Source organism: Megascapheus bottae, chromosome 2 (assembly GCF_031878675.1).
Source record: "Megascapheus bottae isolate mThoBot1 chromosome 2, mThoBot2.hap1, whole genome shotgun sequence".
Classification (NCBI taxonomy): domain Eukaryota; kingdom Metazoa; phylum Chordata; class Mammalia; order Rodentia; family Geomyidae; genus Megascapheus; species Megascapheus bottae.
Window position 1 is genome coordinate 4,078,940 of NC_143510.1, and position 24,937 is coordinate 4,103,876.

The following is a 24,937-nucleotide window of genomic DNA, read 5'->3' on the forward strand; positions in this document are numbered from 1 at the left end:
AGCATCCCCATCTCAAAATAGCTTTCAACACTGCTGCATCCAGGAGAGGCAGGGAGGGAAGCAATCAGATAGCTGTCACCTGGCTACACACACACACACACACACACACACACACACACACACACACACAGCACTTGCTCAGGTCAGAACTAGTCCCAAGGTGTACTGGAACCTAGAGTGGGAAGTCTAGGAAAACACCTGGAATCTAGGACATGGTGCAAATTAGTTGACTCCATCAACCTGATGGGATGCTTTTCATTTTTCAGTTACTGTAATGACTGTATGCTGGATCCAGACTGTGGTTTCTGCTACAAGATGAACAAATCAGCTGTCATCGACTCTTCCTGTATTCCAGTTAACAAAGCATCTACCAACCAGGCCGCCTGGGGCAGGTATGTCACTATTGCTCACAGTAAGAGCATACTACACAAATTCCAAAAGGAAGCACATGTTTAAGTATATGTTTTCAGTGTGCAGTTTGCAGTTTTGATTTGTTTTTTCTTTTGCATTTACTGGTAATGCTCACTCTTTCTTCAGAGCCTACTATGCTTGTCACCCATTTGTTTAGTGTATATAGCTGTACCAAGGAAATCATCATGCTATTTATGCACATATGTGTATTACATTTAAATCAAAATAACACTCTCCCCTCATCCCCCTCCCCACCCCCATGTTGATGTCTTTCTCCCATCTCCCTTCCTACCTACTGTTGAACAGCTCTACCCTTTGAGGCATGCTTTTGGTTTTGGAGATGGAATCTCTTGGGCTTTTCTGTCTCAGGAGGCTTTGAGCAGTGATCCTCTGGATCTCAGCCTCCGACATAAGCTGCCAGTGCCCAGCAGTGCAGTAGAATGTGCTGAGTTACCTTGCAGCATATTCAGGTATGGCGAGTAAGTGCCAGGTGTTGGCATCTTCAGGCCTGGACCCCTGGAGATCTAGAGTCCGGAGCCAGCAATGCCTGAGAAGCAAGAGGAATTTATTGTGGGGGGTTGAGGATCAAACACAGGGCTAACAAATACTCTGCCACTGACTTTTCTTCCCCAGCCAGTTCTGGGAGTTGGGATCTTTCGCTTTACGAAGAGGTTTGTAAAGATGGCCCATGTAATGCCTTCCACAGGACTGTTTCCCTGTGGCTTCCGAACTCTTAATTTTCTGGACTTCAGCAAAAGACAGTTGTAAAGTAAAAAATAAGTTAAAGTTTCTATTAATTCTTTCATAGACCTGTTTGATGTTTTCTTTTTGTTTTGTTTTCCTTGAGTTCTGAAAGTCAGTGAAAGTAAGAAAGATAAGAGATACTCATGAGTATGCAGCCTGTTCAGAGACCATAAGGTCTGGTCTCTGACAGAACATGTTGAGTTATTCTGTTTTGCTGCGCTGTGTTATAGTGGGCTTTGAACTCAGCGTCTCATACTTGCTCGGTACCTACTCTAGCACTTCAGCCATGTCCTCAGTCTAGACATGCTAGTTTACTGTGAACATATAAGTGAAACATTTGTATAGAGTAAATTTATAACTGATATTTATATCCATAGACTTAAAATGCCTAGATGTCATTTACAATGGCTTTAACCTCTTTTGTGTTTTAAATTCTCATGAGAAAAGCTAATGAACTTTGATACTGTTTACCTCCCAGTAGTCAAAAGGCTGTGCTCACAGTCAGGACTTGTGTCTTCTAGCAGCTTCAGGGTGTGATGCATTGATATGAATCACTATATGTCATCACCACTCTATCAGGAAAATTAATCCAAATATGTAGAAGCAAATTTTATGGTACTTGAGTAGAGATCCAGACTACACAGAAAATATGGTGATCACAAGGAGATATTATTACATAAGCTGCACACATAAAAGAACTAATTTTAGAGATGCCAGCATGTAACTTTTATCAGCCAGACTTTATTAGTGAATAATTGCTTGATATTCTGGATGTATTAGTTTGCAGTTATAAACATTTAGGAGATAGAGCTACTAAAGGTAGGTAACAGGAAAACTGCTTTCTTGCTGTAATACACACACACACACACACACACACACACACACACACACCAAATGCAGGTTTAAAGCACAGTGGAACTTGAGGGAAATCTTCAAGTGCAACAGTGAAAAACATAGAGAGGTGACTCACCTGGGATGATCAGAAGAGGGCAGGGGCATTTTGCATAAGAGCCTAGGATGTCAGTTCTGGGAGAGATAATGTGCCAGGCCTTGCCTCTCCTGCTATGAAGTGATACCCAGGCTCTGGAATAGAGACAAGTCAAGTTTTACATGATCAAGCTAGACTAAGAACACTACCCATTTTTTTCCTATTCTCAAGTGATCACAAATGGAAATCCTATCTCCCATAAGGAAAAAAAAATAGCTTTCACTATGAGGAACTTTGGGTTCCCATTGCATACTTCCTTTATATGGTGGAATCACAGGTGAAAAACAATATCACAATAAATAAGCAGAGCCGGGTGCAATTACTCATGCCTACTCAAAAGGTGGATACAGGAGAATCTCATGAACCCAGGACCAGCCTGATCAACATAGCAGAACTGTTTCACAAAAGAATGGATAAAGGAAAGGAATGAGTGAGTAAATGAATGAATGGACAGTGGGTCCTAACCTGGAGACATCTATGTCACCTCAGTAATAAACATAAAATTGTCAGAACCCAGAATGCATGGATTCCCATGGAAAGCTTTGTTTTTGTTCTCATTTCGTTTTTATGAGACATGAATTCCCTGTTGCTCAGACTGGACTTAAACCTGAGCTCCTTCTACTGCCTCAGCTCCTGAGCATTACAGCACTTGCCACCATGTCTAGCATAAGGCAGTTCTCCATAAGTATGGGTAGATAGTCCAAAAGTATAAGCTAAACCAATGCACAAAGTCTACAAATGAATATCTAGGCAATCTGCATTCACAAAACAATTGGGAGAGTTGAGAATGTTATATGTGAAATATGTATGTGAATGTGTATGTATGACATATATATTAGGATTCAGTAAATGTAACACAAAACTTAACCTAGAATTCTAAATAAGTAATCTAGAATTTAGTATGCCATCTTTTAAAAAAATACCTTTACTTGTACAAAACTGTTTCAATGTATGAGTACAAGCCTCTTAATAAAGATTCTTGTTGCCCCTTGCATCGTTCTCTGCCATCTGCCCCAACCCCACCTGTGGAATGCCAACTTAAGGTACATATAATGTGTTTAAAACATGAGCCAAAAGGGCCAGGAGCATAATTTAGTGGTAGAGTGCTCACCTAGCATGCACAAAGCCCTGGATTTGATTAATCTCTACCATATACACAAAGCTAGAAGTGGCACAAGTAGCAGAGCTCTAGCCTTGAGCACAAAGTGTCCAAGGACAGTGCCTAGGCCCTCAGTTCAAGCCCCAGGAGTGGCAAAAAAATTAAAATAACCAGCTAGATGGATCCACAAGAACTTAGAATCAGAATCTTATATGCCTGCAGAGCAGATAGAGGATGAAAACTAACATCTAAAGGTAAGGGGATGGGAATAATGCAAAAATGGCAGAATCAGAATACAAACCTGTTTCTTTTAGAGAAGACCAAAAACAAAGTAGAAGCCTCTGAAAATATTAACCAAGAAGGAAAAGGAAAAAAAAAACAGAGACCAACTATTTAGAATAAATACCTGGTACATGGATTAAAGATTAAATAGCCAGAGAACACTAGGAATCATGCTCTGGACTACTTTCTAGAATAAGTATAACTTTTCTAGAGTAAACTCAGAGCCCCTGTAGAGCGTCCCCATTTTATGGATGAAGACAGTGGGGTCTGGAGTGGCTTCCTTATACAAAAGACCAGAAAGTCCATCTTTTTAAGAACGCCAACAGTTAAGTGATTAGAAAGATGCATATTTTATAGTGAGATCAAACAGATTGAGCATTTCTTCCTAATTGACCCCAGGACAATCTGGATTCCTCTGATAGAAAAGGGGCAATAAAATAATGGTTGGTTATATAACACAAAAGTGCTAGTTATAAAGACGAGGTAAGAACATCTCTGAAAACAGCTGCCATCACATAATGCCCCAGGGTGAGTTTTTCTTTTTTCTTAGATTTGTCCATACTTTATAGACTAGAATAAACATTTCCTAATAGACCAATTCACTAGAAGTTTTTAATCTCTCTGTGTCTGGTCACCCACTTGCATACCTCCCAGCTCTCACAAACATTAATACCCTAACCTGGAGCTTCAAACTTCCTGACTAAAAATACTGCAAGTGAAGGACACTTTCTTAATGTGCTGGTTTAGTATTTGTTTCCTCTAATGCAGCCTGTTAGCTCTGTAATTAGAAACCCTAAAATAGCTGGATAAATTCCCTGTTTGGCAATTCATTGTTCTGAGCGTTCTGTCAGCAGAGACAGTTTTTCACGGCTGTGCTGTGAGAGCAGAGTCTGTGTTCTCTGTATTTTTCCTCCAGCTGCATCGATTCTAAGCAGTTCTAACCCTTGTCGCCATGTGCATACTCACAGTGCCCTTTTGCATCTTAGGCCTCTCTCCCTATGACTGACCTCCTTCTTTTCCATCTCTGCTAAAATTTAGGTCATTTTTTCCTCACAGAGGACAATACTTACTATTTTGACTCTTGCCCTCTAATGCTCAAGTGTTGTGTGGGGTCAGTTCTCCATGTCACTACGACACCTCTGGGTCTAGAAATTCCCTGGAGACAAGACCATCTCAGGACAGAGAGAGCTCTCAGAAACCCAGGCAAAAATGCCCGGCAGTGGTAGCGTACACCTTGTAACCCTAGATAATTAGGGGGCTGATCAGAGAATTGTGGTTTAAAGCAGCCTGGGCAGGAAAGTCCATGGTAAGGAGCAACAGGAACAAGAGGAAGTAGGTGGCTGGATCACACTGTCTTACAGGCCTAGTTAGAAAGTTAATTGGATTTTTGTGAATATGTTTTCATTGGTGTGAGTCACATGGTATTTAGCTAAATGATGTCATAAGATGCCTGGACACAGATATGGTATTAGATCACCTATAGAGATATAGTTGTTCTTTTTTAAATTTTTCATTGTTATTCTAAAGGTGATACACAGAGGGGTTACAGTTATATAAGTCAGGTAAAGAAAAGCCATAGTTTTCTTATATATTCTGAATATAAGAAGAAAATCATGCCGAGCTCTGTTGACTGACACCTGTAATCCTAGTACTCAAGAGGCTGAGATCTGAAGATCACAGTTGAAAGCTAGCCTGGGCAGGAAAGGCTGTGAGATTCTCATCTCCAATTAACCACGTAAAAACTGAAAGTAGAGCTATAACTCAAAAGTGTAGGAACACCAGCCTTGAGCGGAAAAGCAAAGGGACAGTACCCAGGTCCTGAAATCAAGATCCATGACTGACAAAAGAAAAAGGCATTTGATACTGGCATGGTTTTAACAATTGGGCAGGAAACATTAACTAGAAATGAATAGCAGTCTTATTTTCATCCCATTTTTAATATAATTGTCTCCCATCCTGGGAGGTGTGGTTGATTGGATTATTGTTCAGAATGTCTGCCATCCATGCAGAGGCACTGGATTTGCCAGTCTCCCTCAGTCTTTTCCAGATGACTTGCTCTGCTCTAGGAGATGAGAATAAAATCGTTGTGTGTCATTTCTGAACCCTAGCTTTGAGGCTCAGAGTTTTAAGTTGGGACTTTCCACATTCTTTTTTTTTTTCTCTCTGAGATAAAAGTTGGCCTTGTCTCAAAATACAAGATGTGGAGCAGACTCTTAACTGACCTCATCACACCTGTACCATGAGCAAGATCTTAAGCCTGGATTTTCACAATCCCACTGGAATTTCAGTGCTTTTGTTACTTCCATATAATCTATTCTCTATGGCAAGGGAAACTGGATTCTGCTGTCCATAAGCGCCCAAAACAAACTTGTCTATTAAAGAAACGAAAGTGAACTAAACAGTAGTTACAGGACACAAAAATATGAAAATTTGTGAAGGGGATACTAGATGTTAATAATTTGGAAACACTCCTGCAGATTATAGGGAGCTGTTAAGGTTTTTATGTAGGAACTAACAGAAATGATTTGAGGATTAAGAAGGTAGAATTCTGAAATGAAAAAGGTAGCATTTTATAAAGAACAAGTATAGGCCAGGCACTGGTGGCTCATGCATCATGCTTATAATCCTAACTACTAAGGAGGCTGAGATCTGAGAATGGTGGTTTGAAGTCAGCCTAGGGAAGACAGTCCCATGAGACTCTTAACCTTCAATTAACCAGCAAAAAAGCCAGAAGTGAAGCTGTGGTTCAAGTGATAGAGTGCAAACTTTGAGTGAAAAAGTTTAGGAACAGCACCAAAATCCTGATTTAATCCCCAGGACCAGCAGATAGCTAGCTAGCTAGCTAGCTAGCTAGCTAGCTAGATAGATAGATAGATAGCTACATACATACATACATACATACATACATACATACATACATACATACATACATACATACATACCTAGACAGACAGACAGACAGAGTACAATCTAAGGCCAGGAATTTGGAAATACTTTAGGAAATGCATTAATATAAAGAGATGTGGAAAGGTAATTCCTACATCTTAAATGTTATATATTTTATGAAAATATTGAAATAAGATTATATGTACTACCTTAATAATGGCATTAGACATCCACATGCCCTCTGAAGTCCTTTCACTAGACTGCATGCGTGAGCTGTTGCCACCTAGTCCTTCCAATATTCTCAACTTCAGTTTGAGGTTTATAAAATTACAGAGTAGTTTCTCTATTAGGTGAGCATTGTAAAAGGGAAAAATTTAATATAAAGCTCTCCACGCAAAAATCCATAAATATTAATAATCTTGTGTTGAATTATTGGTTAGACTGGATTTTATAATGGAATGTAAACTCTGTATGCACTGGTATGACATTTACACTTGGAAATATTTTCTGAAGTAGTTTTGTAACATTGAAAATTTACAGTGCATTTTTAGTATTAAAAGTGTATTTAAGCTGGGCGTGGTGGCTCACAGCTGTAATCCTAGCTACTCAGGAGGCTGAGATCTGAGGATCAAAGTTCAAAGCCTTCAAAGCCAGCCAGGGCACTAAAAAGACTGTGAGATTCTTATCTCCAATTAGCCACTAGAAAACAGGAAGTGGGGCTGTAGCTCAAGGGGTAGGGCAGTAGCCTTGAGCTGAAGAGCTCAGTTCAGGGACAGCACCAAGGCCCAGAGTTCAAGCCCTATCATCCACCAAAAAAAAAATGTATTTAAGGGCTGGGAATGTGGCCTAGTGGTAGAGTGCTTGCCTAGTGTGCACAAAGCACCACATGCACAGAAAAAGCCAGAAGTGGTGTTGTGGCTCAAGTGATAGAGTACTAGCCTTGAGAAAGCCCAAGGACAGTGCTCAGGCCCTGAGTTCAAGCTCAGTACCTGGTAGGGAAAAAAAGTATATTTTGAAAATTGGGTGCCAGTGACTTGCCTGTTATCATAGTTACTTTAAAGATTGAAATCCAGACAACTGTAGTTCAAGGCTGCTGAGGCAGAAAAGTCCAAGTATGAAGCCCTGGGTTAAATTTCTCTATACCATATAAACAGAAAAAGCTGGAAGTGGAGCAGTGGCTGAGGTGGCAGATTGCTAGCCTTGAGCAAAAGAAGCCCTAGGACTGGGAAAAATAAAGAAAAATTAAAAATAAAAGTTCTGAATTATTAGAGATGCAAACCTGTGTCAGTATACTGTTTGGTTTTCTGTTGAGAGCAAGGGGAGCTGTGATCAACAGTAGTGAGTCACCTTGTTGGCTTTAACCCAGAGCTTTTGGAATGTTCTTGATCAAGTAGACCTTTGTTGCTTTTAAATTACCTAGTGTAAGAAACAAGCAATTAGAATTCTGCTCAGAAGATGGAGAGGGGTAAAGGACAGAGGCATGGAAGAGTGAAGTTTACATCTTACAGTTCAGCATCTGAAGTTTATCTACATCGGTCCTGTCAAAATGTACTTGCCTGTCATTATGTGACCCCTCCACGCACATTCTAATCACTCAGCAGGTGCAGATGCAAGCTTTGCTTAGAACCAAGATGAACAGGAGAGCTTGTTTGTAGTTTTTTAATATGAAGGAGTTCAACTGGAAGACATACTTGGAAAAGATTTGCAGAAGTGGTTGCAAAATAAAGGTATTTATTTAGATATTTAATATATTTAGGAGCATTAAACAAAGATCACATTGTTCAGAGCATACCCTTTCCTGCTAAGGTATTAGTAAAGTGTGTGTGTGTGTGTGTGTGTGTGTGTGTGTGTGTGTGTGTGTTGTAACGTATGCACACATGTACCCATGCTAGGCTTGAACACCAGGCCTCTGTCTCTCACTTGGCTTTTTCACTCTACTTTTTGAGCCATACCTCCACTTCTTAAAAGTTTTGATGCTTATATAAGGCATCCTAGCTGACACTTAGGTAGCAAATGAGTATATTGGCAAGTAGTTCTTGATTTATTACTATCACTTTTATCTTCTAAAATAAAAATTGATCTGTAGAAACGTGTTAGTTATTTCTTGTTTTTCTTTGATTTTTAAGTAGTTATGAAAAGGAATTCCATTCAACAAACCAGTCTATGCATTTGATCAATGTCACTCCTTTCATCGTTCTCCTCTATCCCTCCCAACCCTTTTTCCATTGATTTGTACATTTTTCTTATGAGTGTGTTACCAGTGTCCTAGGCCTGGTTACAAAGGTCTCAATATATCAGGTCCAGCCACTCATCTCAAGAAAATTGGCAAATGTAGTGTGAAGATGGGTGAGAGAGTAGTGTTCCCCTCTAAGCACTCGGGGAAGAGAAAGGAACTAGCACCCTCACAGCCTTGTCTTCAGGTATATTGACAGGGACCCCAGGATAGGTGAATTTTGTTGAAAAGAATAGTAATAAGGAAAAAAAAAAGTCAAACTCAACAGTCATCTAGCGTTTTCAACAAAGAATCGGTCAGGTTCTTTCTTCTGCCTGATCCTGTGTTATGCTGAGGCCAGACTTAACTGAAAAATATGTTTGGGACCTGGTGTTAACAATAAAACAGAACATAATGACATGCTATACACGTCATGGTGTTTTGTGCCTTCTCCTAGCTCCTTTTTCTATTTCTGACTCATTTGCTTATGTGGAATTCAGGACCTTTCTCAAGGTTAGAGCCATTCTTGGAGCCACAGGGGCCACTTTTAAGACCTTTCTTTCAGAATATCTGAAATCAATGGGTGTTTACCACTGGCATAGCAGAAGAAGGGTGCTTCCTACAGGCCTCCTACCAGTTTCTAACTAGATTGCCCCTCAAACCCTTTATTTCATCTGTAGTACCCTTATTTTACTGATCTGTGTGTAAAACAGGAGAAAAGTAACACTAGAACTTAAGAGACAGACTTGGTGACAGACTCAAATGAAAATAATTTGAATACTTGATGTTTTCAAAATCCTACTTATAAATCTCAGTTCCACAGTCTATTTTATGTTTTTGTCTTTGGCTGATAAAATGTTCAGAATTGGATATCTAACAAATATGCAAAAATAGCAGTGTCTTTCTTATACATGCAATATTTTAAGTCAAGAGCTCATTTTTCCTACAAAACAATTCCTAAATTTATATTAACTGTCATCTGCTTATTTTAATTACACTGTATAAAATTCAGGCCTGGTGATGGACACTTGTAATCACAACCACTTGGGAGGCATATATCAGAAAGAAGGCTGTTCAAGGTCCATTCTAGCAAAAAGTTAGACCCTATCTCAGCCAATAAACCCAATGTACTTGCTTGTGATTCTGATCCTAGCTTCTCAGAGGAGAAGTTGGAGGATCGTGGTCAAGGGCATCCTTGGGAAGAACAAAAGACCCTCTCTGAAAATAACTGAAGTGAAAAAGACCTGGAGTATTTTCTCTAGTCATGTTCCTACTAAGTAAATATTTTAGAGTTTCTTTTATGACAATATGTTGTTTGATCTCTCTCACATACATACACACCTTGTTCTGTTTTCTCTTTTTTTGTGTGGTACTGAGCATTGAATTTAAATCTTCATGCTTGCTAAATGGGCCTTCTACCACTTAACCATGCCTCCTAGCCCTTTTTGTGTCAGTTGGAACTTCAAGTAGGGTCATGTGATTTTGTTGTGTGGTTGGTGTTTGGGTTGGCTCCAGTCTATCCTAATCCTCCTGTGCTTGCCCCATGGCTGGGAATTTTTCTTTTTTTTTTTTTTTGCCAGTCTTTGGGCCTAAACACTGTCCTTGGGCTTTCTCAAGGCTATCACTCTTATCACTTGAGCTACAGCACCACTTTTGGCTTTTTCTGTGTATGAGGTACCAAGGAATTGAACCCAGTGCTAAGTAAGCACTCTACCACTAGGCCATGCTCCCAGCCCTGGCTGGGAATCTTTTTTCTTCTTTTGTTTTCTTTTTTTTTTTTTAACTGGTCTTGGAGTTTGAACTCAGGGCCTGGCACTATATCTGAGCTATTTTGCCCAAGGCTAGCACTCTGTCACTTGAGCCATAGTTTAGCTTCCAGCTTTTCAGTTGTTAATTGGCCATAAGAGTCTTATGGACTTTGCTGCCCAGGCTGGCTTCAAACCATGATCCTCAGGTCTCAGCCTCTTGAGGAACTACAATTACAGGTATGAGCCACCAGCACCAAGCCTTATAGGTAGGATCTTATGTGCATACCACCACAGCTAACTTATTGGTTGAGATAGAGGTCTCACTTTAACTCAGCTGGCCTTGAATCATTATCTTCCCAATGTCTGCCTCTCACGGAGCTGAGATTACAGAATAGAATTATGATACCTAGTCTCCTCTTAGGTTTTTTTTCCTTAATGGAATAGGTATTTCCATTTTAATATCTAAAAAATACATACACACTAGTTTTTATTTTAAATGAAGAAGCTGTAAATAATTGTTTCTTGGATGAATTAAAGCAATGCTATTAAAACACCAGCAACACGGGGCCAGGAGTTTGGCCTAGTGGTAGAGTGCTTGCCTAGCATGCATGAAGACCCGGGTTCAATTCCTCGGTACCCCACATACATAGCAAAAAGCCGGAAGTGGTGCTGAGGCTCAAGTGGTAGAGCTCTAGCCTTGAGAAAGCCCAAGGACAGTGCTCAAGCCCTGAGCCCAAGCCCAGGACTGGCAAAAAAAAAAAAAAAAACCACCAGCAACACAATCTATCTCATACTGGCTGATTATGTTTGAAAGTCTTGAGCTGGACGCCATATCTTATGTTAATTTAACTCTAAGATCATCAAAACAGGTAAACAGTGCAGAGAAGATCAAAAAGAATATTCATGAATGGTATTCAGTCTCTGGAGAGATGTGAATTGTAGCTTAAAGACTTTGCCAGTGTGACATGGAGGAATTAGCTAAGAAATCAATCATTCTAGAAATTGCCCCAAATTGAAAATGTTTAAATGTAGAACCCAAGATGTAGCAGAGTAGGGTTTTTTTTTTAACAATTTCTAAAAATGACTCTCTTCAAAATTACTTGTAAACTAATTTCAAATGCTTTTGTAATGTAGAAGTTTTGTGTGATTAATATTAGAAATTACATCTTTGAAACTGCTCTTTTAAATTTTAAGTCAAATGTTCACTGTCCTGGTACTCTCTCTGAAATCAGAATCAAAATAATACAGATTCTCCAAGGGTTCATGTGGAAACTGTAGAAAAGCAAAACTCATCCCTAGCTCCCTAAAACGAAGTGATCATTGAGAGGGCTGGGTATTATGGAAATGTGCAACCTGTAATTTCTGCTGATGGTTGCATTGTGGTCAGGGTGCACTGCAGTACCGGTTACGTAGGTGTGTTACACTAATAATTAAAATGCTGAGTTAGTTGGCTTATTATATATTAATTTATATTTTTCTAGCTGATTTCAAAGGACTGCCTAATGGTATTTTTAGCATGCTGCATTTGCCAACATCATTAACCACATGAAATTTTTGCCTGATACTGTTAATAAAAGCCAAATTCTGAATAGCTCTGAACAAGTTCATCTTTTTTTTAATTTAGTTTTTTTAAGAATTTATTAACGTTGATTTTTACATCATATCTTTTTTTTTACCATGACATAAACCATTTTGTTTTATTTCAAACAAGGCATTGATTTATTTTCTATTCACAGATTGACTTCATTCTGATTTTACATCATATCTTAAATGACAAGTTTAACATACAAGTGTTCAAGGAGGGAATCTCTATTTACAATCACTGGGACTTAGTATTTAGAACTTAATCACAATTAGGCTAAGGGTTTGTATGTCATAGAAACATATTAATTTATGAAATAAAACATTATGTCTATAGAGTCATACGTTTTTATGTCTATATAGTTGTGTTCATATTTCCATTACCATGTCCATAGCTTTGGGTATGCAGTTATTGAGTCCTCGCTCTTGTACTCTTTGGATTTAATAGCCACATATTAAGGATACCATGCGCCTTTTGATCCTTAGGTCTTGACTTGTCTCATTCAACATGATTCGCTCTAGATTCATCCACTTCCCTGTGAATGCCATTATTTTATCTTGTCTGTTGGCAATGTAGAATTCCATTGTGTATATATACCACATTTTCTGTATCCATTCATCTGCAGTAGGGCATCTGGATTGTTTCCATCGCCTGGCTATTGTGAATAGTGCAGAGATGAACATAGCTGAGCAGGTGTCCTTATAATATCTTGGGTCATGATGTTTAGGATAGATGCCCAGAAGTGGTATGGCAGGATCATAGGGAAGGTCTATTTTCAGTTCTTTAAGAAACCTCCACACTGCTTTCCACAGTGGCTGAACTAGTTTAAATTCCCACCAGCTGTGTACTAGGGTTTCTTTTTCTCCACAACCCCATCAGCAACTGTCATTGTCTAAGTTCAAAATCTTGGCCATTCTTGTTGGGGTAATGTGGTATCTTAGGGTTGTTTTTATTTGCATTTCCTTTATGAACATTTTCTCATATGCGTTTCTGCCATTTTAATCTCTCTTTCTGATAAGTCTCTCTTTAGTTCCCTTGCCCATTTAGTGAATGGTTTATTGGGTTTGGGGGGATTAGTTTCTTGAGTTCCCTGTAGATACTGGATATTAAGCATTTGTCAGATGTATTATTGGTGAATATCTTTTCCCAGTTAGTTCGCTGTATCTCTACTTTGGCGACTATGTTTTTATCTGTACAGAAACTTTTTATTTTTAGGTAGTCCCATTTATCGAGTCTCTCTCCAATCTGTTGTGATCCTGGGATTCTGTTCAGGAATCTTTTGCTTGTGCTTATCAGTTCCACTGTCTCTCCTACTTTATCATGTAGCAGTTTCATGGTTTCCGGTCTGACATTGAGGTCTTTGATCCACTTTGAGTTAATGCTTCTGCATGGTGAAAGGATAGGGTCAATTTTTAGTTTTCTGCATGTGGCTGCCTAGTTTTTTCAGCACCAATAATTGAATAGACTGTGTTTGTTCCATTGTATATCTTTGGCTCCTTTGTCAAATACAAGTTGCCTATAGGTATGTGGTTCTATTTCTGAGTCTTCTATTCTGTTCCACTCATCTTCTGGTCTGTTTTTGTGCCAATACCAAGAAGTTTTTGTTATTATAGCTCTATAGTAGAGTTTGAAGTCTGGTATTGTAATACCACCAGCATTGCTCTTTTTGCCTAGAATTGTTTTGGCTATTCTAGGTCTTTTCTTGTTTCATATGAATCTTTGGATTATGTCTTCTATTTCTGTAAAGAATGTCTTTGGGATTTTGATGGGGATTGCATTGAATTCAAGTTCATCTTTTTTAAATCAGCCAGGCTGATGTTTATCAACATGTAACTGTTAATATTTTTACATGTTTGTTTTTATTTTGAAATAATTATGTACGGAGGTAAGATTCCTGTCTTGTGTACTTGTTTCCCAGTTCCATCCAGTGATAAAGTTTGATATAAGTGTAATATAGGATGTTAACACTGATGCAATTCAGTGGTTTTCTTCAAATTCCATATTCTTCCTCATGTGCTGTGGCTTGGAATACCTGTAGTCCCAGCCCTAGGGAGGATGAGACTTTGGTTTTTTTTTTTTGCTGGTCCTGAGGCTTGAACTCAAGGCCGGGGCATTGTCCTTGTGCTTTCTCAAGCCTAGTGCTCTACCACTTGAGCCACAGCACCACTTCCAGCTTTTTTCTATGTATGTGACACTGAGGAATTGAATCCAGGGCTTCATGCATGCTAAGCAAGCACTCTTCCACTAGGCTACACTCTAGGCCTGAGGCTGAGACATTTTAAATATGTAAGTCAATGAGTTTTAGCAATTCAACTACTACCAAAATGAGATACCGAGCATTTGTATAACTGAAGTTATTTATATATCCAGTATAAGAAACTTAGTGATGCCTTGTAAAAAAAATACATGTGTATATACATACATACACACACCCATGTGCATATATCTAAAACTGTCTACAATACATGTGTGTACATACATGCAAGTATGTACATGTATGTTATATATGTATTATATGGGTGTATATTACATGTATATTTTAGTGCCAGGATCCCAGGTAGTGGTCTTTCACAGCTACACTCATCTTCCCCTCCCTCCAGTCCTGAGAACCCTCATTTAACCTCTCCCAACCAGTAATATCATTCATTCCAAAACTTGTTATCTTGAAAATGTATGATATCTCAACCTTGGGGAGGCTGAGACGGGAGGATCATGTGTTTGTGGCCAGCCTGGGCTACAGAGGAAAATTGCATATCAAAAAGGGGAGGAAGAGGAAAAAGGTAGGAAAGGAGGCAGATAAGAAGGAGGAAGAAGGGATACAGATGAGGAATAATCAGTACACCATTGGATTGTGTAACTGTAACCTTTGGGACTAGCTGTTTTCTCAGCCTTTCTCTGGCAGTGGAGGCTGTGAGAATGCATAGTTGATCCCCCCTTGAGTTCAGTAGTTTATATTCTCTACTGTAAATATAGCCATGCTTCCTTATCCATTAAAGGACATCTATATTGCTTCTAATTTTAGCTTCTAAAAGCTATTGTCAAGGGCCTGGATTTTATTATCTCATGAAAGCACTTACAAATATTGTTTTCTATACATGGTAGAAAACCTTTAAATAGTATAACTTTGTGCACACTGGAAAATGTTTTTAAGATTTGTTGCTTGTTTAAAAAGGTTGTATCTTTCAGAGATGAGGAGTTTGACATATGGATCATCTTTTATCACAATCAAGAACATGCTGTGGGGCCGGGAGTTTGGCCTAGTGGTTAAAGTGCTTGCTTAGTGTGCATGAAGACCCGGGTTCAATTCCTTGGTACCACATACGTAGAAAAAAGCCAGAAGTGGTGCTCAGGCCCTGATCTCAAGCCCACGACTGGCAAAAAAAAAACATGCTGTTTACTGGCCATCTTGTAGTTCAGATAACAATAAATGTGAAAAGGAAACAAAAGCTATATGCCTTCTGATGACAGCCTAAAAGAAAACATACACAGTGCGTTAAGAGCAAAGGGGCCTAGTGAAGGGACAGAACTCATTTGTTCTTGTTCGGGGAGAGGATGGTTCATCTGGTACCCAATGTTAGATAGATACTGTTCTTAAGAATACCTGACAGTTAAACCCTAGCCTTAAGCAGAAAAGCTCAGGGATGGCACCCAAACCCTCAGTTCAAGCCCCAGGACTGGCACCAAAACAAAACAAACAACAAAAAAAGTCAGGTGCTGGCTGCCCACACCTGTAGTTCTAGCTACTCAGAAGACTGAGATCTGAGGGTTGAGGTTCAAAGCCTGTAAGACAAAACATCCTGTGACCACTAAAAGGCCAGAAGTAGAGATGTGGCTCAAGTGATAAAGCACTGGCCTTAGGGAAAAAACAAAAACAAAAAACTAGCAAGAATATGAAACCCTGAGTGCAAGCCTCAGTACACACACACACACACACACACACACACACACACACACACACACACGCCTCCCCCCCTCTCTCTCCCTGTTCCCCTCCCTTCTCCTTCCCACTATCCCTCCCTCCCTCCCTCCATCTCTCCTCCCCCCCAGAACTAAGTGGGCAAAAGTGTGGGTTCTAACAAATCCATCACCCCCTCTTCAAGTGCATGTGGTCCTTCATCTTACAAGTTTGCAGGGAAGATCAAGAAGTCAAATCTGAAATAGGAACTTGTCCTCTATTGTTGGTATAAATTTTACTCCGTAAAATCAAATTCTCCAGAGCCCTTGTGAAACATTTATATATTCCTACGCAGATTGGTGTTTATAGTTTTAAAATAATCTGTTCTGCCTTAAGGTTTGGGTCACTGTACAATTTTTTTAAGGTAGCAATCAATATCAGAAAGCAGGCTGTTAAAATCACAGGGAATCTGCCGTTGCTAGGAAAAGTTGTTAATGAATAGACCGCCTACTAATTGCCTCTTGCTGGTAGGTCCAATTACCTGTGAAACTAGGCAGCTCCTGTCTGTGGCTTCCTGCTATGCATGTCTGTTTCTACAAAGCCCATGTCCAAGAAAAGAGGAAAAGCTTGGTGATGACTCTTGACTGGCTTCTAGAGGTGGGAACATCTGGCCCACAGGCCCTGTAAGGCCTGAGAATAACATCCTAAAGTGTGATGTGTTGTGATAGACACCCAGCTCATCTGCTGCCCTCCCTGTCTGCCTGTTTTGAGAATTCTGTACAGTGTGTGTGTGTGTGTGTGTGTGTGTGTGTGTGTGTGTGTGTGTGTGTGTGTGTGTGTGTATGCACATCCAGATGTCCCTTGGCAGAATAAAATTCACTGGAATGCCTAAACAGACGTGCCGAAGTACAAATCCCTTTCTCACCCATGCCTTACCAAGGAGCTGCCGTCTGCAACCAACCTCGTCAGTGCCCTTTTCCTTCCTGAGGTCATAGACGAAGAAGGAACTGGGCTTTAAGAGGCTTCTCGAGTATTTACAACTCCTTCTCCAACCCTTTAAAAACAGTTGTAACATTTCAAATGCAGTCAGTCAGGAGTTTTGTTTTGTTTTAGATGCAGGTCCTGAGACTTGAACTCTGGGTCTGGGTACTGTCCCTGAGCTTTTTTCCTTGAAGTTAGTGCTATAACCACCGGAGCCACAGCTCTACTACCAGCTTTTTGATGGCTAATCAGAGATAAGAGTCTTGCAGACTTTCCTACCTGTGGTGGCTTTGAGCTCTGATCCTCAGATCTCATCCTCCTGGAATTACAGGAGAGAGCTGCCAGTATCCAGTTTATCAGTCAGTTTTTAAGAAAATAGTTGTTTGGGGTACATAGTCTCTAGGAATAATTTCTCCAAAAGAAAAGCCAATCAGAAGTAATAAGATCTTGAGGGAGAGACCTAGAGCAGGCTAAACGGACTTTTTATTAGTTCACATTATTTATTATAACCATTGACTTATCCTCTCTACTCTCCTACACTGTGTGTCCATAGTCCCCCTGCACTGTGATTCGGGTCCTTGTCCAGCTCCTCGCACTTCTCCAGGATGACCACAGAACAAAGCAGCCACACCGACCCTTTAAATAGAAGGCAGATTGCACCACTCTCCTCAAGACTGTGCAGTGGCTTCCCATACTGCTTTGAATACACACACCCCCTGCAGGACCCCACACCTGACAGGTCCTCTGTCCTGCTCTCCCGGCTCTCTCATGGAAGCTTCTGCTGACCCTGGTGTTTGACAAGATGCCAGCTTGAGGACTGGGCTTTGTCCTCACACTGGCCTCTGCCCTGGGGCATCCTCAGGGCCTGTGCCCTCTGTGAGGCCCTGTCAGAGGAGCTAAATACTCACCTACCTGCTGGACACTGCTCACCCTGCTGCGTTGATTTCCTGTACAGTCACAGTCTATTCTTTGCATTTAACATACAAAGAGAAACTTGTATGCATGTATATCCATTTATGTCTGTGTGCAGACAGAACAGCATGGCTGTGTCCCAATTGCTTTCTGTCACCTTAGCATAACTGACAGCACAGGTAGTTAATGAGCATACCAGTAGTTCAAACCGACAGGGTTTTGATAGGAAGGTAGGAAGGTCATTGTTGTGATTAATTTAGCAGCTTAGGAGAATGAATGTTAAACTCGACCATGATGACTGTGCAGCTACAGCTTTGCTTTCCAAATCTGCAGCCTCACTTTCTAGAGCTTGAAATTGATTGCCAGGTGTTGAAACTGGGTGTTTAGACCCCAGGCCCAAGCATCAGGTAAGGGGCAGAGAAAGGAAATTCATTTCATGGACACCATGGAAGGCAGTACTCTATTACATCTTGTCACATCCTTTTTACATCCTCAGGGTCCACACATTGGCTTCATGGGATGCTTTTAGTCACAGACACATGGGCACTAACTTTATAGATACATATAGACAAATATTTCAGTAAACTAATTTAGAGTTCAGCTTCAAAGCAATTACCTGATAAGATACATCTTTTCTTTAAGCCAATTTCATAGACATTACTAAGAGTAGAATAATATTTTAGGTAGTATTACTATAAATATAAGGAATTAAGTTTTAGTTTTGCATCAATATGGTTAATTTTGATCCTTAAATTTTTTTAAATTCTTTAAATTTTATGGCCCTTGGCCAGTGAATATTTCTTCTTACCTTCCTTTTTCATCAGTACAGTGCCCGTGAACTAGGATAACAGCCAGCGTCATGCAAGGCCGGCATCACTGGTCTCTGCCTGCCTTGACCACTACCACTGCAAGTCTCCCCCTCCGTCGTCATCGGTCATCTTAGCCTTTCCTGTGTTTCTCACACATGCCAAGGTCATAACCACACTTTCGAGATGTCTCTCCACCTGCCCCAGCATTATATCACTGTCCTCAGGTCTCCATTCTCTGCAGGAAAAGCACAGCTTATGTGCAAAATGAAAATATAGAGCCTTTGATAAGAGTTACTAAAAAGCAGATCATCAAACCAATGAGCTTGCAACCCACTGCACTAACTCTGAACCTGACTAGCGGATCGCCTGTCCTCTAGATTGTCACTCTGGTATTTTGTCCTTACAGTTTTCACTCTGTTGAATTATTTGCTTACTTATTCATGGGCTGTCTACCACCAAACACTGGAATATGAGACACTTCAAACGACGCCCACTTGGTTTAAATAAGTCCATATTTCCAGAGAAGTAATCTGCCGTAAGGCCTCAAGTATTCCAGAATAAGTTGTTCTATTCCTAAATCAAAAAAAAAAATCTTAATTTGCTTGTGTGTGTTTGTGTGTAGTTAGAAGATTAAAAATAAAGTCACATACAAGGACAAACATTTGTCTCTCTGGGCCTGACTTCAACATAATTTTTCCAGGTCTTTGCATTTCTTTACAAATGATATAGTATCATTCTTTCTGATGGATAAATAAAATTCCATTGTGTATATAGTATATTGTCTTGATCCATTCATCTGTTGAGGGTCCTCTAGACTGATTCCATACCTTGGCTATGGTGAACAGGGCTGCAGTGAGCTTGGTTATGCTGGTGGCTTTACTGGGTACTCCTTTGTAATCTTTTGGCTAAATGCCCAAGGAGTGGAATTGCTTAGTCATAGGGAAGTTCTGTGTTCGGTTTTCTGTAGCACCTCCATACTGCTTTTCAGAGTGGTTGAATATTTACCTTCCCATCAACAGAAGCTAGAATTAGCTTACACACATAGAAGTAAATGCATTGGGTGGCATCAAGTGTATGCAAGTGAATTAACTGAAATATAAGTCAAACTTCAACAAAATAAACACCAGGAGGCAGGTACTTGAAAGGGGCTGTGATGTGGCTACAGGGAGAGAAATAGACAAATGAAGAGGGAAATGGAGAATGAAGTCAAGAATTCATTGTATATTCTACAAAATTAAGAAAAGTGAGGCAAGCAGGGGAGGGCTAGAAGGGGTAAGTTGAGAATGATGAGTGACTTTGATCAAGATGCATTGTATTCATAAACTACTTTGTTAGCAACTCCTTTGTATAAGTAAAGATTTAAAATGTCATGATCTGGGAGTTTGGCCTAGTGGTAGAGTGCTTGCCTAGCATGCATGAAGACCCAAGTTCAATTCCTCAGTACCACATACTTAGAAAAAAAGCCGGAAGTGGTGCTGTGGTAGAGTTCTAGCCTTGAGAAAGCTCAAGGACAGTACTCAGACCCTGAGTTCAAGCCCCAGGACTGGCAAAAATAAAAAAAATAAAGCCACTGTAAATTTTAAAAGATTAGCTCATTAGTGAAGAAAATATTCTTCCTATCAAATGTGTGATGGTGGACTCTAGAGCCAAAACTAAGATTTCAAATGATATGTATTTCATCTCTAAGTATCAGTGATGTTGCTGATATGAAGAGACTGGTTTTGTGTAGATTCCTAAGGATTTATGAAGACAGATTTTTGCTTCTGTTTGTGAACAGCAGCATTACTTGCCTTTCTCTCAGAAGTCCAGTGAAGCTCAGAGCTTAGCCTGTGCATGTAGCATGTCATCTTACCTTGACAATGTCACTGGTACTGACATTTGTCATAAGCACATTCTCTCAGAACTGACTTCAGCCACACCTTGATCCAAGGACAGTCAATCCAGCAATCGTAAGATAGATTAGTCCCAAACACTATAGAAAGAAATGCACTGAAATCCATTATTCTCCGTGGATTCTATATATTTGCATTATTTTACAAACTCACCAAAAAGTACTTGAAAATATATTTCATGATCATGTAAGGTTTCTTCCAGACTAAAATTACTTCAAGTCATTATTGTACATGTTTAATTAAGGTTTTGTTAATTCAGAGCAATTGAGAAATAGGAAGCTCTCCCTCATGATGGCAGTAATGCTACCAACTAAAATCATAGCAGTCAATTGCCAGCCCTGTCTCATCACATATGTATTTTTTTCAAAGTTAAGTTGCAAAACTTAACTGGAACTATGGATTGAACTCAGGGGGCCTTCAACTTGCTTTACTGGTGCTCTCCACTTGAGCCAAGCCTCAAGCCCTGGCTTTTGCTAACTAATTGGAGATGAAATCTCATAGACTTTTTGGCCCAGGCTTGTTTCAAACTTTTTTCTCCACTAGCTAGGATTACAAGCATGGTCCACAAGTACCCAGACTCAATCTGTGTTTTGCTGATTATTTTGGAGGTAGCATCTCTTGGACTTTTCTGCCCAGATTGTCTTCAAACTGTCATCCTCGAGTCTCAGCCTCCTGAGTGGCTAGGATGACAAGCACAAGCCACCAGTGCCAGGCTCCGTCTGCTGCTTAAGAATTGTGCTCTAGCTGTTTGGAATTTTATACTGATATGACCAAGTGCAAGGAATTTTAATGAAGGTATTGTAGCTATTACTGTTGCCTCATATATATGAAATACAAAACCGTGTTCTGTTCTAACCAATCTAGCACCAAATTATGGCTTACTTCGTGCTTTTGTTTTGATAAAAACTGAACATTAATCGCTGTGAGTAGTTATTAACAGTCCTTAGCAATTAAGAATTTACCCTTCTTTTCATTACCATGCTCAAAGTAATTTTTAGACGTGAAGTTTCATTGAAATAGCTCCCTCTATGCTCACAATGTGTTCACTGGATAAATGACAGAATTTATCCGGTTCTGGTGGCTCACACCTATTATCCCAGCAACTCAAGAGGCTGAGACTTGAGGATCGATGTTCAAAGCCAGCCTACTTGGACAAGCCCAAATGACCTTTATCTCCAGTTAACCAGCAAAAAGCCAGAAGTGGAGATGTGGTACATGTGGTAGTGCGCCAGCCTATAGTGAGACAGCTAAGGAAGAATGTGAGGCCCGTACCAATGTGGCCCAGTACCAATGCACGTGCGCGCGTGCGCACACACACACACACACACACACACACACACACACACACAGAGTACAGAATGTTATATAGTTGTAAGTGCCTTTAAGGGTGATGAGAGACCAAGGACAGCAAGCAGCCCCTTCTCCCACTGTCCTGCAGTGCGCAACATTGCTAGTTAGTTTAGGGTCTGATTTCCTAAGAAATCTCCAGCAGCCTCCTCAACATAGTTCTCTACACTTTCCAGTTATCTCATTTGGCACAAGCTAGTGAATTATGGATTCTTCAAATCCCAGCTAGCTCAAGTGAGTAGTAATGCAAAATACTAGTGGCAGATCCCAAACAAGAAAAGTCATCCTGCTCCCTTCAAATTTCTCTTATGATAATGCATTTAGTGAGTTTTTCTAATGAGACAGCCTTTTGGATTATAATTCTTTTTTGCACTGCTGTTGCTCAAATCTAGGATCTCATACACACTAGACATAATGTTCTTCCCTTGAGCTACAACCCAGCCCATATAGCATTCTTCTATATTTGATTACTGGCCTTTCGATGAAACTGTCCCCATTTGTATCCTATCTTTGTGTCAAGTGAAACTAGGCTATGCCATGAAGCCAGCCCTCCTGTGGACCCCTCCCATGCAGAGCCGCCCCTCTGTAGATACCTACCCATCTCTGGTTTCCTGTGGCTCTTCCCTTAGTGTTTCATTTATGACTTTGTTGCCTGCAGCAACTTCCATTCTGTGAAGTCACCTTGGAGACAGCACTGCCAGCTCTCACTCAGCATAACTTGCTTTCTCATTTATCATTCACAGAAGAACTTTGGGGCTGGTGCCAGTGGTTCAGATCTGTAATCCTAGTTACTCAGCAGACTGAGATCTGAGGGCCACACTTCAAAGCCAACCTGGGAAGAAAATTCTATGAGATTCTTAATCTCCAACCACCAAAAATCTGGAAGTGGAGGTCTGATTCAAGTAGCAGAGTGCCAGTCTCTCGTGAAAAGCTCAGGGACAGCACCCAGGCTTTGAGTTCAAGCTTCAGCACTGGAACAACAACAAAAAAATGTGGCCACAAATAATCTCTAACAAGGCCTGTCAGTCTGTTAGCTGTTTACCTCTTTGTAAAAATGAGAGGGATTTAAAGAGGTCTTACTACTTGGGGAAGTTCTGATGGTGATTTTAGAGTTGTCCTGACTTTCATCTATCAGACACACACAATACATACATATATTCAGACAGACACAATTGGGGGGGGGTGTGCGTGATAGCAATTGTGGGAATTGTTGGCAAAGTGAGCATTTATATTCTATACCTACCAGCTATTCTGCTACAGGTGGGATACCAGTCTTAAAGTTTCTGACAGGTTGCCAGTTATGCTGGTGTACACATGATTCCTTTGGAACTAGTAACTAAAAGTTATACCCAGCTTCTTTGTGGATGAATTGAAGCTGTTGTTCAGCCTATGCTCAGTAGTGCCAGACTTCATTTGCATGGATGTGATTGTAGACACATTATTGTATAGTTTATTTTCCATAGCACCCAGTTGCTTACTGACATGAATTCTTTACCTCTTCTGTGGACATTCCATAGCCTCAATTTCCCCAATCCTTGTTGATCCAGCTGCTACTTATACCCCAAACGGATTGCTTCTTAGCTTTTATGCTTACTTGCTTTATTTAATTAGTGGTACAAATTCTAGTGGAAGTGAAATTTGCTTGACTTGTGATTTTGGAGCTTATTCTGGACAAGTCCTTGGAAAAGTGTAGTCAGTTTCTGGTGTTCAAGCATAGGTTACTAATGCAAGAGCTTGTGAATATTAAATGAAGGTCAATTAACATGTACAGGTAGTTGAAATCCAAATCACCTTAATTCATACTCAGATATCCAGGTATAGTGGTTCACACCTAGCTACTGAGATCTGAAGATCAAGGTTCAAGGCTAACCCTGGCAGAAAAGGCTGTGAGACTTGGAGTTATCTCCAAGAAACCACCAGAAAAGCCAGAAATGAAGTTGTGGTTCAAGTGGTAGAGTGCTTGCCTTGAGCAAAAGAAGCTCAGAGACAGCACCCACACTCTGAGTTCAAGACCAGCACATACAAAATACAACAACAATAAAAATAAAAGTGACTTGTAAATTATCAAACTTTACTGCATTTACTCCTGTTGTATATCAGAAGAGCCCTTCAACTGTTTCAAATTATGAAAAGCAAGTTCCTCTTTCCTAGACAGGCCTTACCACATCAGCCTCTTCACACAACACAGTCTTCAGACCCTTCCTAGGCAGGCCCGGGGCTGTTGTGAAGGCAGAGGAAAAACTCATGTATGTATCATCTCCTTTTCAGCTCTGTTGTATGGACATGACTCTTGGAATATTTCCCATGACACATTTCAATAAAGAAAAATCTCTCATACTCTGTTTCCAATAAGTGAAGTTTAAGATGCATCATAAATTGCTACTGAAAAAGGCCACAGTAACAGAACAAAGGCATTGCTTGTTTCAAACTAATCCCACCAGCTCCCACCCCACCATGCTATATAACAAATTACCCCAGAGCTTAGCAACTCCAAACAATAAACACTGTTGGCCTCACTCAGCTTCTGTGAGTCAAGGGTTCAGGAATGGCCAAGCTGAGGCTGAGGCCATGATCTGGGCCATTGGGGGCCTCTAAAGCAGGGATGTGTCTAGAAAGCTGCAAGTGTTGTCATTTCTCCTCCAGGGGTTGTGAGTGGCCTCTTCACATGGCTGCTGGCCTCCCCCAAGTGACACCTGATGGAGTAGAAGCAATCCTCAGGATCCCATTGATGGCTCAGGTCAGTCTTGCTCAGGGGAAGCAATAAGGATATGAGAGAAAGTGGAGCCATCAGAGAGGCATCCAGCTCCCCTGCCCTGGGGGAAATTACATTGTTTTTAAAACCATTTGAATTGAATTGTGAGTGGTTTTCACACTGTGTGTGTGTGTGTAGGTGTGTATTTTCATCTTGGAAGAGGATTGAATTATTTGCTGTGTGTTTATCATTGTCTCAGCACACACCAAAGGGCTGCAGTTACCTTCATAATCTGTGACATGGACTGAAATATGAAGCTACTTGTAAGAGGGGAATTATTAGATTAGCTCCTCATTTTGTATCAAATCTTCACACATTATTTCCATATTGCTGTCATTTAGGAAAATAGAAAGCCATGTTGTACTAAGAAAACTACTGCATTATAAATGAGAAAAAT

At 40.2% G+C, this 24,937-nt stretch overlaps 1 protein-coding gene across 1 annotated transcript in view; it reads left to right on the forward strand.

The window, feature by feature from the left end:
- The window catches only part of Slc2a13 (solute carrier family 2 member 13), a 318,943-nt gene that overhangs the window by 267,222 nt on the left and 26,784 nt on the right, over positions 1-24,937 (forward strand). The window contains exon 7 of the mRNA XM_090319807.1: positions 267-392. Coding sequence (XP_090175933.1) covers positions 267-392 — 126 coding nt within the window. The remainder of the gene's footprint in view (positions 1-266; positions 393-24,937) is intronic.